This window comes from Nannospalax galili, unplaced genomic scaffold (assembly GCF_000622305.1).
Source record: "Nannospalax galili isolate Female #2095 unplaced genomic scaffold, S.galili_v1.0 scaffold179, whole genome shotgun sequence".
Taxonomy (NCBI): Eukaryota; Metazoa; Chordata; class Mammalia; order Rodentia; family Spalacidae; genus Nannospalax; species Nannospalax galili.
In genome coordinates this window covers 1,371,335-1,396,011 of record NW_008342627.1, presented here as the reverse complement: position 1 = coordinate 1,396,011, position 24,677 = coordinate 1,371,335, and the positions used below count along the sequence as shown (strand labels likewise).

General features: G+C 44.9%; 1 protein-coding gene across 2 annotated transcripts in view; it reads left to right on the top strand.

The window, feature by feature from the left end:
• Positions 1-24,677, top strand: part of Mfn1 (mitofusin 1) — a 43,873-nt gene that overhangs the window by 10,889 nt on the left and 8,307 nt on the right. Inside the window, exons 5-15 of one of the 2 annotated variants that reach the window (XM_029566204.1) lie at positions 1,976-2,100; positions 2,975-3,083; positions 4,845-4,952; positions 7,423-7,573; positions 9,572-9,639; positions 16,760-16,881; positions 18,505-18,631; positions 18,840-18,944; positions 19,233-19,335; positions 19,480-19,709; positions 23,780-23,932. In XM_029566204.1, coding sequence (XP_029422064.1) covers positions 1,976-2,100; positions 2,975-3,083; positions 4,845-4,952; positions 7,423-7,573; positions 9,572-9,639; positions 16,760-16,881; positions 18,505-18,631; positions 18,840-18,944; positions 19,233-19,335; positions 19,480-19,709; positions 23,780-23,932 — 1,401 coding nt within the window. Of the gene's footprint in view, positions 1-1,975; positions 2,101-2,974; positions 3,084-4,844; positions 4,953-7,422; positions 7,577-9,571; positions 9,640-16,759; positions 16,882-18,504; positions 18,632-18,839; positions 18,945-19,232; positions 19,336-19,479; positions 19,710-23,779; positions 23,933-24,677 lie in introns of both variants that reach the window. The other variant, XM_008838666.3, reaches the window with a different exon arrangement.

Sequence of the window (24,677 nt, the reverse complement as noted above, 5' to 3'; positions counted from 1 at the left end):
GAAAGTACCCTTTTGACACACAAGATTAAAGGCATGAAGACTTTTTGCCAAATCAGAATTAAAATTACTGAAGAAAAATGCTGTGCGGTGTTCTATGCATGTGATGTCCTGTTTCCCATCCTCCGTCCTCTGGTTTTCTTTCTTTACTGCTCTTATTCTTCCTCCTCCCATTCCAAAGTGAAATGACCAAGTAGTGGCCTCTATTAGGATAATAGAACTTGAGTCTTTAGGAAAGAAACACAAACCCTAATGACTAAAATCTCATTGATTACGTGCCCTCTTGCAAACTCTAGCATGTAAATAACTCAGACCTAACAAAAAGACTGAGCGTGGTGGCACATACCTTTAATCCTGCCACTTGGGAGTCAGGCAAACAGATCTCTGAATTCCAGGTCAGCCTGGGCTGCATAGAGGGAGTTCCAGGCCACCCAGGGCTACACAGGGAGACCTTGTCTGAAAAAGCCAAACAAAAACAAAATTAACTTAACCTTACCACAAGTCTGTTGGGTGCTTTTATTCTCTTAATTTTTTTCTTTGATTGTGGTGCTGGGGAACAAACCTGGGGGTCCTGTGTTACGGGGGGTTTTCAGAGCCCCACCTCAGGAGTCCTGTATTACCGGGAGTTCTCTGAGCCCTATTTCAGCCCCTATTATCTTAATTCTTTAAATTTTCTACCAAGATTGGTGTACAGGCTTACAAATCTATCAAAATGCTTATTAAAGCAGGCTATATTTTAGAAAATACTAAAACCTACCTAACATTGTCACTGGAAATGTACTTCACCTCCAATCAAGACTTTCGAATATATTTGAAAGTAGATGTTTCTCAACCTTTTTTTTTTTTAATTAAAGGATTAGTATAGGTCAGGCTGGCTTTAATGACCTTAAACTTGCTGTGTGCCAAGGATGACCTTGAACTTCTGCTTATATGTCCTGAGTGCTCAGATTCCAGGCACAAGCCAACAAATTCTGTTCATAGAGACCTTGGGATGGCGCCCAGGGCTTCATGTATGCCAGGCAAGCGCTGTGCCAAATGAGCCCCATCCCAGCCCTTAAATTGATGTTTCCCCTGCCGAGAACTATAGTGCTGTGTACTGGTGTCCTGAACTCAGTAATTTTGTTTCAGACATTCAGTGCTGTATATTTAATGCATATGTGAGTTACATTCAATATATACATTAGTTTCGTGAGTTTACATACCTTAGAAGTACCTTAAGAAATAGAAATGGGTTCAGAATTCAAGTATCAGAGGTTTCAGGAAGGTTTTGTGAACAATTGCTTGTGAAAAATATCTTTTTTGACAGATTTAGCACTGGGCCTGGTGCCTGAAGCCTGTAATCATAGCTCAGGAGGCTGAGGCAGGAGGACAGCCATGAGTTTGAGGCCAGCCTGGGCTAGAATGAGGTCTTGTCTTGAAGGAAAACAAAGGGCAACTTTGTTTTTACTTCCCGTATTGCCTTCTTTATTCCAGTAGGACGTTTGGACCAACTTCAGTAACATCTCTTCTAGTAATGATGCCCCATTGTGTCCAAGCAGTGCACCTTTGTTTAAGAAGAATCAGAAAATACAAACTTGCAAAAAGAACAGAGACTCCACAACTTATACGAAGGGGCATCAGCATGGGGAGGACATGGGATTCCACTGCTAGAGCTCCACTCGCTGAATGTTTTGTAGGCTATAAGTAAAGTCTTTCAAGGGACCCTTTTTTTCTTTCTAGTTGATTTTTTTAAAATTCAGATTTCTCCAAATTGTTCAGGTAGTTTTATTTCAAACTCTTCAAGTTCTACCTTCCCATTTTGCAAAGATGGACACTGTAAAGTTAGGCTCGGTGGTGCATACCTCTAAATCCCAGCACTGGAGAGACAGACATGTATTTGAGTCTAAGGCCAGCCTGGGCTCCTTGTCTTGAAAAAAAAAAGTGCCAAATTATAGTAGTATTTCTGGTTTTCATTGAGCTTCTCTCTCACTCCCTGCAGACAGTTAATCAGCTGGCACACGCCCTCCACATGGACAAGGACTTGAAAGCTGGCTGTCTGGTGCATGTGTTTTGGCCCAAAGCAAAATGCGCCCTCTTGAGAGATGACCTGGTTTTGGTAGACAGGTAAATTTTCATGTGGATTGTGTTTTCTTGGTAATTGGTTTACACTGGAATGATGCTGCTTATCACGTTGCTGTGACCAAATATCTGACAAGCAGTCTGAGGAAGGAAGGGCTTATTTTGGCTCCTGGATTGAGGATATGGTTCATCACAGTAGGGGAGAAGCTGCAGAAAGAGCAGCTCTGGCCAAGGCAGCTGAGTGAGAAGGAGGGCATCAGTGCTCAGCTCTCCTCCTTCCTCCTTGTTTGTTTCTTGTTTTGGTTTTTTTTTTTTTTTCTGTCTTTTAGAGACAAGGTCTCCCTGTAGCCCCAGCTGACCTACAACTCACTTTGTAGATCAGGCTGGCCTTGAACTCACAGAGGTCCACCTGCCTCTGCCTCTTGTGTACTGGGATCAAAGGCATGCACCATCACACCCAGCCTATTTCTTTTGTTTTTTAAAGACAAGAGTTCCCTGTATCTCCAGCTGACCTGAACTTGCTCAGTCTCACAGAGATCTGCCTGCCCTGCTCTTTCAGACTTTTTTTTTTAGAAGAAGCATTTCATTACAGCTTTAACATACTCCATAACAATTTCCAGAGCTAAGATACATCTCTTTCAAAAGTGGCTATAAAATTTTTAGGTTCACAGTTGAATTAATACAGTTATATAATATTGAGCTCAGTATAAACCCTGTAGGACATAAAATTGAATTTTTAACCTTTAAAAAAGGTCTCCATTTCATTTTAAAATTACTATTTCTTGCAGAAAGACTCATTGTTTTTGCTAATAACACTTAGATGTTGGCGCAGGGTCTCTATAAATAATACAGAAGTTTAATAAAATATCTCTAACCATAGTTTAACAAAAGTCTTCTAATCCTGTTTCACTCCTCATAGCCCTGGTACAGATGTCACCACAGAGCTGGACAGCTGGATCGATAAGTTCTGTCTGGATGCTGATGTCTTTGTTTTGGTTGCAAACTCAGAGTCAACACTGATGAACACGGTAGGATTCAGTTGTGTGACTGTGATTGAGTGGTGTCCACTTTACCTCTGAGCAGTGATGGGACCGAGGGAGTGAGTGGAGGCCTATGCTTCCAAGGACCAAGGGCTGTTCCTGGTCTCCTGAAGTGTTGTCCAGCCACTGCGTCTTCCTGGACTTAAGGTGATGCCTGTGTAATGCTGACATTTGCGCTGGGTGTGTGTTTGCCTCAGAGGGAATGAATACCAACAGGTTAGGTGTTTGCTTATGTGTCTCTGATAAAAAGTCTGAATCAGGCCAGGCGTGGTGGTGCACGCCTTTAATCCCAGCACTCGGGAGGCAGAGGCAGGCAGATCTCTGAGTTCAAGGCCAGCCTGGTTTACATAGTGAGTTCCAGGCCAGCTGGCTACAGGGAGACCCTGTCTCAAAAAGACCAAAAAAAAAAAAAAGTCTGACTCATTCCCCCTTCTGCCCCCCAGCGTGTCAGGCAAAGCCTTTTCTCTTGGGGTTTTCTTCCTTTTCCAGTCCTCCCGAAGGTGCTATGGACTCCACTTTATTTTCATGTGCTCTTAAGCTGGAAGATTCAGTCCAAATAAACTTTCCAGAGTTTAGATATCTAGTATGCTTTTTAAAATTGTTATTTGGGGCTGGAGAGATGACTCAGTGGTTAAGAACACTGACTGCTCTTGCTGTGAGGACCCAGATTCGATTCCCAACACCCACATAGCAGCTAACAACCGTCTGTAACTCAAGTTCCAGGGGATCTGATGCCCTCTTCTGACCTCAGGCATTGCACGACACGTGCACTTACACACATGCAGGCGATACACTGATACACATAAAATAAAAATAATAACTAAAATATTTTAAAAATTGCTACTCATCAAAAGTGTGTATGACTGAACTCCTCTGTAACTGAGGTGTCACCAGTGAGACCTGCCTTGTCACTGTGTTGTGACTATCACAGACACAGGCTTCTCTTATAACACTGACAATCACTGGTAACCTGGTAATGTGAGAAGCTGTTTAAGTGTTTGGACTGTATTATGTTCCCCATGACTGGGTGGGTGGGCGAGCTTGTGGTCTGCATTCTGATCTGAAACTTCTGCTCCTGCTAGTCCTGTTTTTCTCACTTTGAGGTGGGCATCAAACCCAGGACTGCATGCTAAACAAGCGCCGTGTCTGAGCGGCAGCCCAATCCTGCTGGTGCTGGTCTTTACCTGCGGTCTGTCCACTTAGGAGTTTTCATCTTCAGACATCCCTGAAGTAGCACTTACTTCTCTGTGGACCTTTTCCTCACTTCAACAGTGTGACGTCTCCTGCTCTGAACAGACATGGTGCTTGCTTGCAGTATGGATGTGACATTCTTTCCTTGGTCTTAACCAAAAGGCCAAGGAGTGATTTATGGAGGATTTTTGTTCCTTGCTGTGGTTTATGCAAGGGTCATGCCTTATTACTTTACTTGGCTAGCTCTTAAAGGCATGTGACTTGTTCACCTTGGATTATTGCACAGCAGTCCCTCCTGGGCCCTGCTTGTAGGGACTGATCAACATGAAACATTTCGGATTTTGGAAAAGCCCTGGCCTCCTTATGTGTTGTTTTCCTGGAAGAGCAGAGCCCTTGGGTGCTTAGGTTCTAATAGCAGAGTGCCCTTGGGTGCTTTGGGTCCTCCGTGCTGCATGCTGATCACTGCAGTTGAAGTGGCTCAGACTTGGAAGTGAAAAGGTTTATGTTATAAGTGGAAACAGAAATTGCCTTTCAGAATGTTGTCTTGATGTTTTTCAGGAGAAGCACTTTTTCCATAAGGTGAATGAACGGCTGTCCAAGCCGAATATCTTCATCCTGAATAACCGTTGGGATGCCTCTGCCTCAGAGCCGGAGTACATGGATGACGTGAGCATTTTCCCTTTGTTTTGAATAGCCAGGTGCACACTCTCGTCTGAGGAAACAGTGTACCTTAGGGAACAAACTGGAGGAAGGTGTCCTCTGACTGAAGAGAATTCGACTGTAGCCGAGGGTTGAGGTATCCACTCCAAACCCAGCACTTGGGAGGCAAGGGAAAAGGGATCAGGTATTTAAAGCCAGCCTGGACTACTTAGTGAGTTCAAGGCAAGCCTGGGTTACATGAGAACCTGTCTGAAAAAAACTGAAAGAGAAAAAATGATCATAGAAAACCTAAAAAGGGGCTTGTGATAGGTACCTTGGACTACTAAGCCAAATAGAGTTACACATTGTTGTTAGGTGTCGTGTGGGTGCTGGGAATCTAACCTGGGTTCTCTGTAAGATCAGCCTGTGCTCTTAACCTCTGAGCCATCACTCCAGCCCCAGGTTTAACTTTTTATTGAAGTTTAAAGTGCATAACAGAAAAATTCACCCATGAATCATTAGTATCCAGCTCAGAGTTTTACACATTCAACACACGTCTGTCAGAATTCAGTTCCTTCATGACACCCAGAGCCCCTCAAGGAGCCTTTGGCTCCTTCTGTTTTGTTTCTTTGTTTTGTTTTTGAGATGTGGTCTCCTGTAGCCCAGGCTGGCCTCTAACTCCTGATCCTTCTTGTCTGTACCTCCTCAGTGCTGGGATTCAGGTGTGCACACCACCCCGGTCTACATCACTCTGGGGCTTGGACCAGGGCCTCTTGCATGCTAGGCAAGCCCTCTACCCACTGAGCTGTGTTCTCACCCACCTTTTAAAATCTGGTATGTGATACATGTGTTGGTTAGTTTCTTCTTGATGTAAAGCATGCTTGAGCCGGGTGTGGTGACACACACCTTTAGTCCTAGCACAGGGAGACCCTGTCTCAAAAAAAAAAAAAAAAATCAAAATCATACTTGAGACAAAGAACTTAGGGAAGCTCATTTGGACTCCAAGGTTTAGAGGAGGTTTTGTCCATCCTTGTGGAAGAGGGTGTGACAAGGTGGCTACAAAGCAAAGGGTGGCAGGGCAAGGTCTTTGTACCCCGTTCTGTTTTCCCTTTTCATTCTCTCTGGGATCCCTACTTAGGGTGGCCGCTGCCACAGACCCATGCTTTACTAATCTAAGTTTTTTCAGTCCAGTCAGGAGGTGTCATCAGTCTGTAGGTAGAATGTATTTCTTTGGCCTCATAGCATTTCTGGTTTCAATAGTATGGTTTCTCATAGCAAACTTAGAAAAGGTGACCTGCTTCCATGACCTCACACATGCTGGCTCGCTCATTACGCTCCATGTTGCTTACTAGGAAGTTTTGTGTCTGGTACTCTTCTAGATGGGGTCTCGGGGATTGGAGAAGTGGACACCACTCCAAACAGTTCAGTGTTCCTCTTTGGCTTAATTGACTTTTCATTTGTGAAGTGTTGCATCGCCATCTAGTCCAAGCTGGCCTGAATTCTCCCTGAATTTCTGTTCAGCCTCAGAGTGCTGAGATTGATACAGGCCTGCACCACCACACTCAGTTTACATGGTGCTGGGGAATGAACCAGGGTTTTCCTTCAGGCTAGGCAAGAACTCTGCCAGCTGAACTGTAGCCCAGTGCCAGTTCCTGTGTCCGTAAGAAGAAAAATACACCATTTATGTTGTGGTTGTTAGTTATCGTAGTACGTGCTTCCCGATGCCAAAGGTGCTAACAGCTTTACTGCCCAAGATGCTGCTCTGTTCTGGGCATTGGCATCCTGCCACTAATCTTACTGTACATGCTTTTTTTTTTTTCAGTCTTTTTAAGACAGGGCCTCCCTGGAACTCCAGCTGTCCTGGAACTCCCTATGTAGACCATGCTGGCCTTGAACTCACAGAGATCCACCTACCTCTGCCTCCCAAGAGCTGGGATTAAAGGCATGCACCACCACACCCAGCTATAGATGCTTTTTAAAAACTGTATTTTATGTGTATGAGTCTTTTGCCTGTATGTGTGTAAATGCACCTGTGTCATGCAATGCCTGTGGAGGCCAGAAGAGGGCATCATATCTGTTAGCTTCCATGTGAGTGCTGGGAACTGAACCCAGCTCCTCTGCAGGAGCAGCCACTGCTCTTAATTGCTGAGCCATCCCTCCAGCCCTCATATTATTTCTTATATCTTATATATAGCACAGAATTGACAAGCTTTCTCTGTGCAATTAGCTATGATATTTTTGGTGATGTTTTATAAAAATGCTTGTATAGTATTTGATATTGCATCAGAATTTTAAATAAGTGTTCAAAAGAAAGATCATAGAGATTTCCTGACAGGAAGTCAAGGATCAAACTTCATTTATCACAACACTCTGGATCTGTTGAGTGCGAACTGTTACTGTCCTGTCTGACTAGAGCTGCAGGTTCAGTGGAGGCCTGTGGTTGGTGCTGTCATTGCTTTCATTATGCGCAATTGCAAAGCTTCTCCCACTGTTGCAGGTGCGCAGACAGCACATGGAAAGGTGCCTTCACTTTCTGGTGGAAGAACTCAAGGTCGTGAGCCCTGTGGAGGCTCGGAATCGCATCTTCTTTGTCTCAGCCAAGGAGGTTCTGAACGCCAGGAAGCAGAAGGTCCAGGGGATGCCTGAAGGTGGTATGTGGTGGCCACAGGTTCCTCTTAAACATTTATTTATTCCTCGGTGTATGTGTCTGCTTGTCAGTATGTATACCATGTGTGTGCAGGTGAGCACATGGAGTTCAGAAGAGGCATTGGGTTCCCTGGAACTGGACACAGATGGCTGTGACCCACCGTGTAGGTGCTGAGAACTGACCTCAGGTCCTCCACAAGAGCAGCCAGTGCTGGAACTCACTATGTAGACCAGGCTGGCCTCGATCTCACAGATACCCACCTGCCTCTGCTTCCTAAGTGCTGGAATTAAAGGTGTGCACCACCACGCCCAGCTAGGTTTCCTTTTTTGTTTTTGAGATAGGGTCTCCTTGTAACTCCAGCTGTCCTGGAACTCACTATGTAGACCAGGCTGTCCTTGAACTCACAGAGATCCGCCTGCCTCTGCCTCCCAAGTGCTGGGACTATAGGCATGCGCTACCATGCCCGGTCTAGGTTTCCTTTTTTAATACCTAAGTACAGCTTATAAAAAAAACAGTAGCATGGATTGGGTATTGATGAGTATTAGTCCCAGTACTCAGGGGACAGAGGCAGGAGGATCTCTTTGAGATCCAGGGTAGCCTGGTCTACATAGTTCCAGGCCAGCTGGAGCTGGAGGGAGTCCTTGTTTCAAACAAACAAAACCAAACAAACCAAAAGAACAGGATAGCATGGCAGAGATCTTACCTTCCTGTACACAGTGATCTCGGACTTACGTGGGACTTTAGAAACCTGGGCTTTCTGTGGTCCTGAAATACCGGATGACGTTCTAGCACACTGTTGGGAGTAGTAAGGTGGGCTCTCAGTACTGCAGGAAACGGGAATCTTTTTGTTCAGTGTGTTCCAAACACTATCTGGCCATTGTACCAGATTAGCTGCATGCTACTGCAATTCCCTGCCGAATGAGCCTTATTTTACTTAACAGTGTCCCAAAATAGCCAGGCGTGGTGTTGCGTGGCTTTAATCTCGGCACTCGGGAGGTGGAAGGCAGGCGGATCTCTGAGATCAAGGCCAACCTGGTTTACATAGTGAGTTCCAGGACAGCTGGGGCTACAGAAAAAGACGGAAGGAAAAAAAAAAGAATGTCCCAAAGTACAAGAGTTACCGATGCTGGCCATTTGGATATGCCAAGTGGAGGCTGCAAAGTGCTTCCTTTGAGTGAAAAGGTGAAATGCTTGACTTAATAACGAATCGCTTGCTTAGTTTGCTGTGATTCTGTGTTAAGAACAAATCTCAGGAACTATGAAGACACAAATAGCTGCTAGTTTTGACATCACACCTCCAACTTCAAAAGATGCAGCCTCAGTGCATGTTAATGCTTAGTGATGAAAAGGGTGACCAGGCATGGCACATACCTTTGAGACCCTGTGGAAAATAATGCTAGGCACACGCCTTTAATCTCAGCACTCTTGGGAGGCAGAGGCAGGCAGATCTGAGTTCAAGGCCAACCTGGTCTACATAGCAAGGAGGCTACAGGGAGACCCTGTCTCAAAAAATGACCCCCCCCCCACCAAAAAAACATAGTTATGTATAGAGTTTGATACTCTGCAGGTCCTAACAGGGTCTAGGAACACAGGTGTCAAGGGTAAAAGGGATAGTTCTTTATACTCAGTTTAAAAATCTTTGCCTAAGGGGCTGGACAGATGGTTCAGCAGTTAAGAACACTGGCTGTTCTTGCAGAAGACCCGGGTTTGAATCCCAGCACCCACATGGCAGCTAATGACTGTCCGTAACTCTAGTTCCAGGGGATCCAACGGCCTCTTCTCCCCTCCTCGGGCATTGCATGACACGGGTGCACTTACCTACATGCAGGCAATACACACACACACATAAAAATAATAAATAAAATATTAAAAATCTTTGCCTAAGCAAAGGACAGTGATCTCAGAACTTTGGAGGTAGCATGGGCTGCATGGGGGGACCTCATCTCAAAAAAAACAAAAACAACAAAAACAAATCAACCTTTGCCTGTGTGTGTTACAGGTGGGGCACTTGCTGAAGGATTTCAGGCACGGCTACAGGAGTTTCAGAATTTTGAGCAAACTTTTGAGGTAGGAATTCTGTGCCTCTTGGCTAAATCCTGTGCTGGTTGGAGAGCAGTGGAGTCTTCCCTTTCTTTGTCAATAACCTCTGCTGTTATTAAGTGCACGGACAGAGTGTGAAACCGAGGAAGGTCTGAAGAAACGAAGCCTGTGGAGTGCACCCCCGTGGGGCTCAGCTGTCACAGGGGAGCTGGCTAGTTCTTGTGTTGCAGTCAGTGATGCCTGCGTTCGGTACTGTGGAGCATGTGTGAACACTCACTGCTGTTGGAACAAATGGTGCCACCAAGTGAGGGCCGTCCTCTTTCCCCTAGTGCCAGCTCTTCCTATTGCGAGCTGGCGCGGTGAATGCGTGACACGACCGTCTCGCATTCTTCAGCTGGACTGCCGCCTGCTAGGTCTCATCTTGTTCCAGACCTGAACCATGAATGAATATGGCAGTAGTAGGGAACTGGTAGGAAAGCGCTGTGCTGCGTAAGTGATGTGCACGGCATGAGGAGGGAGAGCCTTCACCCCGGGGAGTGAGCATTTGAGGGTTTTCTAATCTTAGAGCTTCTCCTACATTTGACTGGAAGTTCTAGAGGTCAACTCTCTAAGTTCTCACACAGCCCTATTTATGCACTTCTGCTTAAATTCCATCCACTTCCCACCCGGATGAATGGAGACTTGAGAACTAGCACATGTCCATCTGTAATCACTCCCTGTACAGAGCAGTGGCCTCAGTAGAGGACACATGTTGAATACACCATGTTCAAGTTTTTTTCTTTTTGCTATTTTTTGAGACAGGGTCTCTCTGTAGACCAGGCTGGCCTTGAACTCACAGAGATCCGCCAGCCTCTGCCTCCCAAGTGCTGAAATTAAAGGCTACGCCACCACACCTGACCTCAGGCTGAGGTTTTTAAAGTAAAAATTTTTTTGTTAGTCCCTTACTGGTGCATGCTTTTAAATCCAGCGCTTGGGAGGCAGAGGCAGGTGGATCTCTATAAGATCAAGGCTGGCCTGGTCTACACAGTTTCAGCTGCCAGGTGAGACTCTATCTAAAAAAAGAAAGCAGTCCCTCACCTTTAATTTTCTGAGAGGAAAGAAGACTGTTAGACAGATGAAGATAGAGTATTTTAAAAGGCCACTATCAGCTGCCTGGGTCAGGGGTCCTGGGACACGGATCCTGAGACAGGGGCAGGTCTCTGCTCAAGTCAAGCCATGGGACACAGGAACTCCAGTTGCTCCAGACCGCTGTCTCTTCCCAAGAAAATCCACAGCCCACTTGTCTTACACCTCACTTTTTCTGCTTAGAGATACGTGGACGGCAGACCTGTCCCATCCGTTCCCTTTCATACTTACTGACTTTCTGTGTACATGTCTGCTTGTTTGTGGCTGTTTGCCATCGCTGTCTCTGACCACTTCTCCCTTCTGCTGCACGCCTGCACCCTTCTGACCTTGGCATACTGTTTGCTTCCTAGAATGTTTGCTAGAAGAGATGGGCAGATAGAGCATGTGCTGGAGAGCCCCGTTCCCAGCCTGGAGGTCCCAGAGGGTGCTCTGGAGAACGACAGGCTCCTGGCCTTCCCAGACATGCTGTTCCAGTTGGGCTAGAGTTGGCCTACACAGACACAGATCAAACCTTGGGGCTTGCCGTATTAGGCAAGGCCTCTGTCGTTGAATTACATCGAAGGGCCTAAGTTTTTATTTTTTATTTTTTACTTTTTGGTCTTTTTGAGACAGGGTCTCCCTGTAGCCCCAGCTGGCCTGGAACTCACTATGTGGACCAGGCTAGCCTGGAACTCACAGAGATCCACCTGCCTCTGCCTCCTGAGTGCTGGGATTAAAGGTGTGCGCCACCAAGCCTGGTGCCCCAAGGGCCCAACTTTTTAAAATTAAAATGATTATTACTTAGTGTGTGTGGTGTGGGTGTGTGGGTGTGAGTATATATGCAGGTGTACATGTCAGGTCAGAGGAGAACTTTCTAGAGTCTCTTCTTTCCACGAACTGTGGGTTCAGGGGATTGAACTCAGGTATACGTGGCAAGCACTTATACCTGTTGTCATCTCATTGGCGTGGTTTTCATTGGTGCTGTTGTGTTTTGAGAACAGGTCTTGCTGTGTATCTCAGGCTGCCCTGGGACTCTTGCTGTGAGGCCTAGGCTGTCCTGGAACCTTTTCTGTGTAGCCTAAGCTGACCTCCAATGCATAGTCCTTTTCCCATACCCTCCCAAGTGCTAGAGTTACTGGCACATGCCACCATGCCTGGACCTAAAATGTTTTCAGGAGAAACTTGGAAATTCATTTTCAAAAATTGTAGAAGTTTATTTGGGAATGTAAACCTGCCTCTGCCTTCCAAGTGCTGGGATTAAAGGCGTGCGCCACCACGCCCAGCTCAAAAAATATTATTTATTTATTATTATTCTTTTATGTGTGTGTGTGTGTATTGCCTGCATGTAGGTAAGTGTACCCGTGTCATGCAGTGCCTGCGGCGGACAGAAGAGGCTGTGGGATCCCCTGGAACTGTAGTTACAGACAGTTATTAGCTTCCATGGGGGTGTTGGGATATGAACCCAGGTCTTCTGCAAGAACAACCAGTGTTCTTAACTGCTGAGCCATCTCTCTAGCTCCTTATTACTTTTATTTTATGTGTATGAATGTATTGTCTGCATGTGTTGTGAGTGCACTTGTGTCACGCGATACCTGCAGAGGTCAGAAGAGGGCGTTGCATCCTCTGGAACTGGAGTTACAGACGGTTGTTAACCACTGTGTGGATGTTGGGAATTGAACCTGGGTCCTTTGCAAGAGCAGCCAGTGCTCTTAACTGCCGAGCCACCTCTCCAGCCTTAGAGACAATTTATTTTTATTTTGTGTGTATGAGTGTTTATACTATATGTATGTAAGTGTACCACATACTTCCCAAAGACCATGGAGGCCGGAAGAGAGTGTCGGATCCCCTATAACTGCAGTGACAGATGGTTATGAGCTGACATGTGGGTGCTGGGAACCAGACATGGGTCCTTTGCAAGAGCAGCAAGGGCTCCTAACCACTGAGCATCTCTGAAACCCTGAAATTTTATCTTCTCATTTTAACTGTGTGTGGGGCCGTGGGGAGGTGTGAGTGCAGGTTCCCACAGAGGCCAGAAGAGATGCCCTGGAGCTGGAGTTAATGGGCATTTGTAAGACACCTGATGTGGGTGCTGGGAACTGAGCTCAGGTCCTTTGCAAGAGCAGTAGGTGTTCTTAATCACTGAACCATCTCTCCAGTCCTGAAATTTGTTTCTTTTTCAATCAGTTTTGGTAATATATGATTTTCTAGAAATTGGTGTATTTCTCACAGTTTAAAGTTTAGTAGCATAAATTTATGTTTCTGTTTTGTTTAAATTCTGTACCCTATATTCACACACATCTTGGTTGGATTTGCCATTGAATGAATGTAATTATAATTTTGGGAGGATTGTCATTAAGTTCCTTGTTAGCTTTTTTGTTTTAAATTTTTTAAAAACATTTTGGTTTTTTAATTTTATTATTGTTATGTGTGTGAGTGTATTGCCTGCATGTATGTAAGTGCACCCATGTTGTGCAGTGCCCACAGAGGTCAGAAGAGGGTGTTGGAGCTCCTGGAATTGGAATAACTAACTGATGGTTGTTAGGTTGTTAGCTGCCATGTGGGTGCTGGGAACTGAACCCAGGTCCTCTGGAAGAGCAGTCAGTGCTCTTATCCGAGGAGCCATCTCTCCAGCCTGGCACTTTCTAACTTTTTTTTTCTTTTAATATTTTATTATTTTTTCTAATGTGTATGAGTGTATTGCCTGCATGTATGTGTGCGCCCGTGTCATGCAGTACCCCAGAGGTCAGAAGAGGGCTTCAGATTCCCCTGGAACTGGAGTTAAGGACAGTCTGTAGCTGCCGTGTGGGTGCTGGGAACTGAACCCAGGTCCTCTGCAAGAGCAGCTAGTGCTCTTGAATGCTGAGCCATCTCTCCAGCCCCAACTTTTTAACTTTTTAAACCTGGGTTTAGACAGGCCTACTACCAAGACAAGCTGGACATTCAGATTCATTGCCTAGGTTTGGTAAGTGAGGGGGTGCTGGTAAATCTGGATATGGCTGTGGCCTGTGTTAGTTGCATAGTCCTAGTGGAAAATATTGTGAGTGTAATTGTTTCATGGTGGGGTAGGGAAGTGTCCCCTTTTTTAGAAGACAGATGTTGGTGTGTTTGGGTGTTGATTTTGAGTTAGGTTCTCACTGTGTTGGCCAGGCTGGTTGTGAACTCCTGGGTCTGAGTGATTCTCCAGATGGGGCTTCAGTTGTGACACTGGGCCAGCATTGGGTAGTGCGATCCTAGTGCCTGCATTGACCTTTAGTATACACGTATGAAGCCAGGAGTGTACCTGTAGTTTGAGCACTTGGGAGCTTGAGGCAGAAGGATCCTTTGAGCCTAGGAATTCAGGGCCATTCTGTGTAGCTTAATGAGACCCTATATCTTCAAACAAACCAGCATCCTGTGCATGCATACATGTATGTATGTATGTATGTATAAAAAATGTAACTGTGTGGTACATCTGGGTGAGAGGTAATTCGGTGTTCTCTCTCACACTTTCAGTTTAAAACATCCTGGAATAGCAGGCTGTTGGGTATTTGTGTAACTGCATGAATAATTATTTGACTGACTTCTTTAGATGTTACTAGGGACTCAGAAAACTGTCTTAGTTGGGGTGTGACTGTCATTTTGGTTCTTAGTTGCTAAGTTTGAAAGTAGTGTAGGATATTCCAACAAGATGCCTTTAATTTGGTTTGGGGCAGTATTTTCAGTCTGTCGGAAAGTTAAGAGTTCCTAAGTCAGTAGCGGACTGGTGCTCATGTGCACTGCTCGTGCAGGTTCAGTAGTTGATGGTGGCTGAGGAGTCCGCGGCTTCTGCACTTAGGTGACTGGGAGTGCCTGTGGGGCCTTCTCAGTTAGAGGGTTTCCTTCTCTTCATGTCCCTCCCCTGAGCTTGAATCAGTGACCCCTCTGCCTAATAGTCTTGGAGATCTCTGTCCTCTCGCCATGTAGTCTAGCTCTAATGCTGACCTCACACCGTCTAGTCTAGCTCTAGTGCTGACCTCATGCTGTCTAATGCTGTCCTCACGCTGTCTAATCTAGCTCTAATGCTGACCTCACGCCGTCTAGTCTAGCTCTAATGCTGACCTCATGCTGTCTAACTCTAACGCTGACCTCACGCCGTCTAGTCTAGCTCTCACACTGTGCTGTGACCTGTGCACTTGGGTCTTCATTGCTGACACCTAGATCTGCTTCATCGAGGAACATAGCATTTCTTTTAACCTTTGTCCTTTTAAAATTTTTATGCTTTTGTTAAAATTTTGTGGAGGTGAATTTGGCATATTTGTGAGGCAATTGTTTAGAATAAAATCAGAACTGTGTTTTGGTCATTAAGAAACCAGTAGCTTGTAATTCAAATGCATACAGTTGAGCAGCTGTTGGGGGACTAAAGGAAGCATCCCAGAACGTTCAGAACAGGAATGGCTGGCTAGCTTGCTGTCGCGAACTCGTGACGGTCATGAACTCTGGAGGAGACTCTGAGCTGATGAGTGAACTGCCACCAAGTGCCCTCTGCCTGCACGAGGGAATTGCTGTCATCTAGACCTTGAACAAAATACTGGAGGGAGCTACACAGCCCGTTACAGGCTTTCTGAGTGAGGTGCACAGATAATTTTTAGAGTCAATTCAGGGAATGTGCAGCATGCCGATGAGTTCAGGGAGCAAACAGGCACCTGAGTGGACGCCTCTTTGCAGAACATGAGAGCTACCCCGGGAGACAGGAACAAACCCGGAGGTAGTTAGCACAGTCTGTATTTGCTGAGTATGTAAAAGTGATCAGAAAGATGGAGGCCTTGCAGCACTGGAGAACTGCTCAGTAAAAATGACCTAGATAAAAAAACGACCATTAAACGAATTTCCTATAGGCAGGTTTATATCCTGGTATGCTATGTTGTGAGCCAGCAGTTTCTAGGGTTGTTCAAAGACCACAGTTTTTTTGGTAAACACACTCAGTTTTCAAAGGTTATGTCAGTGTGGAATTTGACTTTCTCTGAAATAACAATGAAACAGGCCAGTTGTAACAATTTTGCAATCTTTTTATGATAAATCAGTAAAAATGCATACATATGTAACAAATATGTTGTATGTGTTAAAAGTTGAAACAAACTAACCTTGGTACTTTCTGATGTAATCTCTTCTAATTAAAAAAACAGTTCCAGGCCAGCCAATGCTACTTAGTGAGACCTTGTCCCAAAAATCCAAAACCAAACCCTGAAGCTGCTGGGTGTGGTGGCCCATGCCTGCCAGTGGAATTGAAGCACTCAGATCAGGGCTTCATGACCACCTGTAACTCCACCTCCAGGGCATCTGATAACTCTCCTCTGACACTCCACAAACACACAAGTACACATAAAAAAGTCTTCTTTAAAGAAGAAAACTAAAAACAAGAGAAGGAAGGACATACTTGTTAGGAAACACTGATTTGGTTTGTGGGCTAGTTAGCTTGTAGGAGGAACAGATGACGTGGATGTCATTCAGGCCTGTGTGAGCTACACTGCAGACCAGTGAGGTTGAAATACTGCAGGAGTTTTCTATATGTGATTTAAAGCATTTCCTTATTGTTGAAAAGTTTAATTGCTCACATATGAATCCATAGAAAACCTCTCCAGTAGCCTTAGCAATATCACTATAATCCATCCAGATGTAAGAATTTAAACCAAAAATAAGATTCTAACAACTGGAACTTTACTTGGGTATATATTGGAAGTATGGTTAAAACAAGATAAATGGACTAAAATTCAAATAGGCAATTCTGACAGGAAACTTTCTCAACACTGAAATTGTGCCATTTGTTTTTTGTTATATAGCCAACCCATTACACATTACTGTGTGAGAATACACAAAAATATAAACTTGCTGTTATAGCCTTTTTTACGTTTGAGTTCTTTAATTTGTTTAACCTTTGTAATTTAAGTTCTGTTTCATCATGCATGTTTTTTTTTTTTTCCTGTTTTTTTGGTTTTGGTTTAAGTTATAATCAGCAAGTTTTTGTGTTTGAATTCCTCAAATTGTTGGGGTGGAATTACAGTAATGTGTTGTGGCTTGGCCCTCGCAGGAGTGTATCTCGCAGTCAGCAGTGAAAACAAAGTTCGAACAGCACACTATCAGAGCTAAGCAGATACTAGACACTGTGAAAGCCGTCATGGATTCGATAAACGTGGCGGCAGCAGAGAAAAGGTAGGAGTTCCTTTTACTGTGGCGTGAGACTTTTAAGGCTAAGGTTTGAAATGTTACTATAAATAATGCACTAAGATCAATTTTGTGATTTAACTGGTGCCTATTGGTGTATTTTTAAATATTTGAAGACAACAGAATTAAGTCCAGTTAGGTGATGCTCTGTTTGCATCCAGTCCACAGCCTGTTCTTCACATACTTGGAAATGAAAATTGGAAAGTATGGAGCAGTGCTGATGAGAAGCAAAGCTGTCTAAGTGTGGTGTCCTGAGGTCCAAGTTGGTCCTTTCAGACAAAGCGTGGTTTGTGTCAACTTGGTACACTTGCAGCAAAGATCAGAATGTTGTCAGATGTGGCAGAAGTCATGCCAGCAGGCCCCAGCACCTGAGCAAGCATAACCTAGGTGGTGGAAACATCCAGAAGGGCCAAAATTGAAGGGTTGTTTTGAGACAGTTTCTAATTTAGGCTGGCCTTGAACTTGGGACAGTTCTCCTGCCCTAGCCTCCCTATTGCAGGGGATTTTGAGCCTTGGCAGCCATGTCTGGCTGAAATTGAAGGTATTTTGTTATGGGGGGGCAGGGAATAATGTTGAGGATTGATCTGACGATACTGTGAATGTGAGACAGAGCCCTCTACCACGGAGCTACAGCCCCAACCCTTAAAATTGAAGTTTTTGAAGTATTCTTGCCAGGCATGGTGATGCACACCTATAATCAGCCCTTGGAAGACAAAGGCAGGTGGATATCTGAGTTAGAGACCAGCCTGGTCTACTTAGTGAGTCCAGGCCAGCCGGGGGAGACCCTGTTTCAAGAAAAGAGAGTGTGTCTTTCTGCTTGGAACACCTGTCACCCCGCCCCCAACACACACACAGGTCTGTTCCTTGGCTTTTGTACTTTTTAGCAGTGCGTTACATACAAAAGTGGAGACCTGCCCACTGGGAACCCAAAGCACGAGCCCCGAGCCAATCTCAGCCCCGGCAGCCTCTCCATACAGCCCGTGTGTTAAGTATGTTGCTGCTGAAGGCCTCTGCAGCCTGACTGCCTTTTTTGTAGTATCTCACATGTAGTCTACCTAACTGTCTTTACTAATTTTTTTGGGAGACAGTGTCTCCCTGTAGTCCCAGCTGGCCTGGAACTTCCTTTGTAGACCTGGCTAGCCTCGATCCCACAGAGATATGTCTGCCTCTGCCTCCAGAGTGTTGGGATTAAAGGTGTGCGCCACCACCCCCAGCTGACATTACTGACTTTAAAAAACAGGATATTGAGTACTTTCTCGGCTGTGTGGAGCTTCTCCACCTCCTTGTGTCTGGTCGTTTCTGCATTAGCACCAAAGCACTCATCTGTAGAGAGGGCACAGGTCACAGGAGGGGCAGAGTGGTTTTGCTTGTCTACTGTGTAGAGACTTAGCATCCTAACCAGCTCTTTGTAGGAGGTCGGTGGCAGGTGGGCCTACAGACAGTGTCATTGTGTGAAGTCTGCTACCCCAAGGACTTGGTAAGTCAGGCTTGGACATACAGGACTTCTTTTTTCTTGTCATGCTCATAGTTCAGTGTATAAATGTGACCTTGCTTAACTGCTTTAGGAATTTAATGTACCCTGAATATTGATGGTTCTTCATAATAAAATAGGGTTTATTCAATGGAAGAAAGGGAAGACCAAATTGATAGATTGGACTTTATTCGAAACCAAATGAACCTTTTAACACTGGATGTCAAGAAGAAAATCAAGGAGGTGACAGAGGAGGTGGCAAACAAGGTACGGGAGCTCCGACTGCATCTGGAAGCAGAGATGTGTTGCTGCAGGGGCTGTCTGTCCCCTTAAATGAATGTATATGCCCAAATTTCATATTCTGAGTAGTTGGTGGTCTTTTATTTTTATCATTTATTTATTTGAGAAGGTTTTGCTGTGTAGCCCAGGCTGCCCATGAATTAACTTTTTTAACTGATTTTTTTAATGTTTTCAGGTTTCATGTGCAATGACAGATGAAATTTGTCGACTGTCTGTTTTGGTAGATGAATTTTGTTCCGAGTTTCATCCTACCCCGAGTGTATTGAAAGTGTATAAGAGTGTAAGTTAAAGTTGTGGCAGGTTCCTCGGAGAGGACCCTCAGGCATTCTGCACTTGCTGACTTAGTGGCCTGGCCATTTTGGTTCATTCTGGGCAGTCAGTGTACAGATCAGAGCTCCTCTCTAATGTAGTGTCTCATACATAAAACTACACAGAGGGCCTGGGGATGGAGCTCCGCATGTGTGAAGCTCCAAGTTCAGTCACCAGCACCCCAAAAACTATGCTCTGATAGCGAGATCAAGATTGTTTAAGCAGTCTTTCAGAACATGTGCATTTGCGATCCTGACAGGAGTTAAACAAGCACATTGAGGACGGCATGGGGAGGAACCTGGCCGACCGCTGCACCAGCGAAGTGAATGCCTCCATGTTTCAGTCCCAGCAGGAAATCATCGGTAATGTTCACGTTCAAGTGCAGCCGTCTCCTTCCCCCTCCCCCCTCCCTCCCTAAGGGTTACTTGATTTGGGTGCATTGTGTAGAAGACAAAGGAGTATAAACACTGCTGTTTTCTTAAAATCCATGTACTGTTTCTCTCTAGAAAACTTGAAGCCGTTGCTCCCCGCTGGCATACAGAACAAGCTTCACACACTGATCCCTTGCAAAAAATTTGACCTCAGCTATGACCTCAATTGCCACAAGCTGTGTTCAGATTTTCAGGAGGATATCGTGTTCCGATTTTCCCTGGGCTGGTCTTCCCTCGTGCATCGATTCCTGGGCTCCACAAATGCACAGAGGGTGCTGCTCGGGCTGTCAGAGCCCGTCTTTCAGGTGTGTGTCTTTGACCTACCAGTTGAAACTTGTACTTTGTCTATGCAGCTTTCTCTAATAAAACCAGACCTGTCTGTTAGGAGCCGGACTGTCTCAAGCTCGACTGGGATCCATCTACTAGTGTAAGATGGTCTGTGTTCGGTTAGGGCACTTTTTTCTTGTGTGTGTGTATGTGTGTGCACATGCATATAAATGCCAGGCCTGCATGTGGAGATGGAGGACGACATGCAGGAGTCAGTTTTTTCTTTTTACAGTGTGTCTTCTAGGGCTTGAACTCAGATCCTCAGGCTTGGCAGCAAGTACCTTTACTCACTGAGCCATCCCTGTGACTTGAGAAAGTTTTATTTTCTTAAGTGTTTGGTTTCAGCCGGGCGTGGTGGTGTGCATGTTTAATCCCAGCACTCGGGAGGCAGAGGCAGGCAGATCTTTGTGAGCTCAAGGCCAGCCTGGTCTACATAGTGAGTTCCAGGCCAGCTGGGGCTACAGGGAGACTCTGTCTCAAAAAGACCAAAAAATAAAATAAAATTTGTTAATTTTACAATTTTTAAGGAAATTTATGGAGTTACAAAACCATCACCATGATCAGTTGTAAATGAGTTATCATTCACGCCTCCCAGCTCCCACTAATCCTACTGAGTCAGATTTGCCCTCTGACTTTGCCTGTAAGTGGGATCGTGTCAGGTAAGGCCTCACAGGCCTGGCCTGGTTCATTCAGCATGTTCTCATGTGCCTCAGTGTTGCTTCGCTTCTGCAGTTCGAGCACGGCACATTCCACTGGCTATTTCAGACTTGAGTAAGCTCCGGCAAGCAATTTTAAAGATAATTTTCCATATACATCAGCCCATTTATACTCATTTGAAGGTCCCTGGGCCAGATCCAAATGATCTTATTCCCCTCCCCTTCTCCACCTCCCATTAGTCCCCTTTGTTCCGAGGTAGCTTTCCTTTACTTTCATATCATCTGTCCCTATGTGATTTTATTTATTTATTTACTTATTTTGAGGCATGATCTCCCTGCACCCCAGCTGGCCTGGAACTTGCTGTGTAAACAGGCTGGCCTCGACCTCTCAGCGATCTGCCTGACTGCCTGCTTAGTGCTGGGATTATAGGTGTGTGCCACCACACCTGGCCTTTGTGATTTTAGGCGTCTGTAATGTCCAGGACCCACAGAGGAAAGGAGGTACAAGTACTTGAGACCGACCTGGTTCACTTGATGCGCCGTCTCCAGCTGTGTCCTTTTCTCCACAAATGGCAGAACTTCATTCTGTGTGGCTGAAAACGGTCTTCTGTGTACATGACCATTGTTTTCACCCATTGCAGTGTTGGATACTGGTCGCATAGTGCAGCTGTTTGTGCACAGAGCTGCAGTGAACGCATGTGTGCTGTCACAGGGACATGTGTTCTCATCCCTATGTGAGGGATGATTGCAGGCCACATGCTGGCTCAGGGTTAGCTGTGTTTTTATGTGTGTGTGTGTGTGTGTTTGTGTGTGTGTGTGTGTGTTTGTATATGTATGTATGTTCTCCCGGCCATGTAGGCTAGCCTTAAACTCGTATCTGGCTGAGACGATGATGCTGAATTTAGGGTCCTCTTGCCTCCACCTTCTGGGATTATGGGCCTGTCCACCACACCTTGCTTGTTTGTTGAGATAGGGTCTCTGTAACCTCAGCTGACCTGGAACTCACGCCTGGCTCTGCTTTTAAGGACAAGGTCTCACTTCGTAGCCCAGGCTGGTCTTAGACTTAAGAGATTCCTGAGCATTGCGATTACAGGTGGATGTCACACCTGAATTTCGTGTTTAATCTTTTGTGCTGTTTTCGTTCCACCAGCCCTGGGGTTTAGTTTGTAGGCCCACGTGCCAACACTGCTGTCTTTTATCCCAGTGGGCGTGGTGTGGCTGGAGGTAGGCTGATTTACATTTCCTTGGTGCCTGATTTTGAACACTTTTCCCTGTGGTTATAAGCCTTTTAGTGGCCTCTTTTGTGAACTGTCTTCCATTTTTTATATTTTTTTTACTTGGATTAGTTGGCCTCTATTATGTTTTAGGAATTCTGTCTTCCAGATACGAATCTCTTTAATCAGATATATAATTCAAATATATTTTTCTTTTTTATTTTATGTGTATGAGTGTATTGCCTGCATGTATGTAAGTGTACGTGTGTTGTGCAGTGCCCTCAGAGGTCAGAAGAGGGTGTTGGAGTCCCTGGAACTGGAGTTATGGACAGTTGTTAGTCACAATGTGGGTGCTGGGAATCTAACCTGGGTCCTCTGCAAGAGCACTTAGTGCTCTTAACTGCTGAGCCATCTCTCCAGCCCCCAAATATATTTTTCTAGTATGTGTCTTGTCGTTTAATTTTCTTTGGTGTGTTGAAGTTTAAAAGGTTTGTTGGTTGGTTGTTGGTTTTTTGAGGTTTCATGCTATAGTTCAGGTTGGCCTGGACCTTACTGTGTAGGCCAAACTGGCCTTGAACTTAGGGTAGTCTTCTTGCCGCAGCTCTTGAGTGCGGACATTACGTGTATGACTACATCCAGCTAATACATTTTTATTTAAAAAGTATTTTATTTTGTTTGTGTATGTGTGCGTACTTGCTTGCTCATGTGTGTGTGTGTGTGTGTGTGTGTGTGTGTGTGTGTATACGCAAATGAGCACGTTGTGATGTGAGCGTAGAGGTCAGAACAACATGCAGGAGTCATCTTCTACCATGTGGGTTCTGAGGATCAAACTAGGCCATCAGGCTTAGTGACGAGCACCTTCCCCTGCTGAGCCATCCTGCCAACCCCAGGTTTTTATTTTGAAGTCTTTCTTACCTGGGCTTTCTACTTGTTTGTCTTATGGATTATGCTTTTCATTTGGAGCATTTTTGTTTTTGTTTTACAGAAAACAGAAAGTGCTGGGAAATTAAGCCAGGGTATTGTACAAGCTAAACACACAGTTTGTCTCTTAAGAAGTACGGTTTTAATTCCTGGGACTGCAGAGAATTTTACTCTTCTCGAGAACCTAAGCTTTTCCAGCACTCACATCAGCACTCAGCCGCCTGTAACTCCAGCTCCAGGGTGCCAGGTGCCCCATTCTGACTTTGACAGGCACTCACACAGAGGCATACACATACACATAATTAGAAATTATAAAAATAAGCCAAGTTATTAAAAACAAGCCAAGTTTGGTGGCACATGCCTTTAATTAATCCCAGCACTTGGGAGGCAGACAGAAGCAGATGTCTGTGAAGTCAAGTCCAGCCTGGTCTACATAGTGAGTTCTAGCCCAGCTGGGGCTACAGGGAGACCCTGTCTCAAAAAACCAAAACCAAAAATAAATCTTGAAAAATACAGTTTCAATTCCTATTGAGTTATTGCTAAATGTTCTTTATACCACTCGTCTCTGTCACAGATGCTATTTCTTTCTTTTCTTTTTTTAAAAAATATTTTATCTATTTTTTTTTGGTCTTTGTGAGACAGGGTCTCCCTGTAGCTCCAGCTGTCCTGGAACTCACTATGTAGACCAGGCTGGCCTATATTTTATTATTTTGATTTTATGTGTATGCTAGAGAATCATGCCACCACACCCGGCTCCCTTATTTTTTAAATTTAATTTGTTATCTTAATTTTATGTGTATGAGTGTATTGCCTGCATGTATGTGAGTGCACCTGTGTCGTGCAGTGCCACGGAGGTGAGAAGAGGGCTTCGGATTCCCCTGGAACTGGAGTTAAGGACAGTTCATAGCCACCATGTGGGTGCTGGGAATTGAACCTGGGTCCTCTGCAAGAGCAGTCAGTGCTCTTAACTGCTGAGCCATCTCTCCAGCCCTATAGACGCTATTTCTATAAGGGCACATACTTGTGATTTCAGCACTTGGGTGACTGAGGCCAGAAGCCTATGCATCCCATGCCGTGTAGGCAACCCAGGAGGAGCTGTCTGAGGAAGTACTCTTGGTCCATCTCACTTCCTGGATTGGTGTTGTGCTCATTATTTGGAGTTTTTTTTTTTTTTTTTTTTAAACATATAAATTTGCTTTAATTTTTAAAACTAACTTTATGAATGTACTATTCTGTTTTTTCTCCTAAATTTACCAGCTCCCTAGATCTTTAACTTCAACACCCACTGCTCCTGCCAATCCAGCAGCACCAGACAATGTGGCCCAGGAGGAGCTCATGATCACCCTGATCACAGGCTTGGCATCCCTCACATCTAGAACATCTATGGGCGTCATAGTTATTGGAGGCGTGGTAAGAAACAGACATCTAATAAATGTAGGGTGAAAACTGTCACAACTCTGTGTATTTTACTGTGTTCTCAGGATCTATAGTGTGTGAAAATTTGAATGAGGGGCTGGAGAGACGGCTCAGTGGTTAAAAGCACTGGCTGCTCTTGCAGAGGATCTAGATTATATTCCCGGCACCCACATGGCAGCCAACAAGCATCTGTAACTCCAGTTCTAGGGGATACAATGCCCTCTTCTGACCTCTGAGGGCACTGCATGACACAGGTGCACTTACACACATGCAGGCAATGCATTCATACACAAAGTAAAAACAATAAATATTTTCGAAAAAGGAGCCAGTAAGGAAGATTTTGAGTTTAGTCTTAACTATCACACACACACGTGCACACACATACACACACATACACATGCACATACATGTACAAACACATGCACACATACACATACAAACACATGCACACACATACATACACACACACCCCTCTCTGTATTTTTACAAGGAAACACCATCTGTCCGGGTGGTTTTGTCTGCTTTAGGGCAGTGCTGGTGACTGAGCCCAGAGCCCTGCATTTGCTAAGCAGGCACTGCACTGAATTATTTCTTCAGCCCTGTCTGTTCTTTAATTTATTATTATTATTGCTATTTTTTGGTCTTTTTGAGACAGGGTCTCCCTGTAGCCCCAGCTGACCTTGAATTCACCATGTAGACAGGGCTGGCCTTGAACTCACAGAGATCCGCCTGTCTCTGA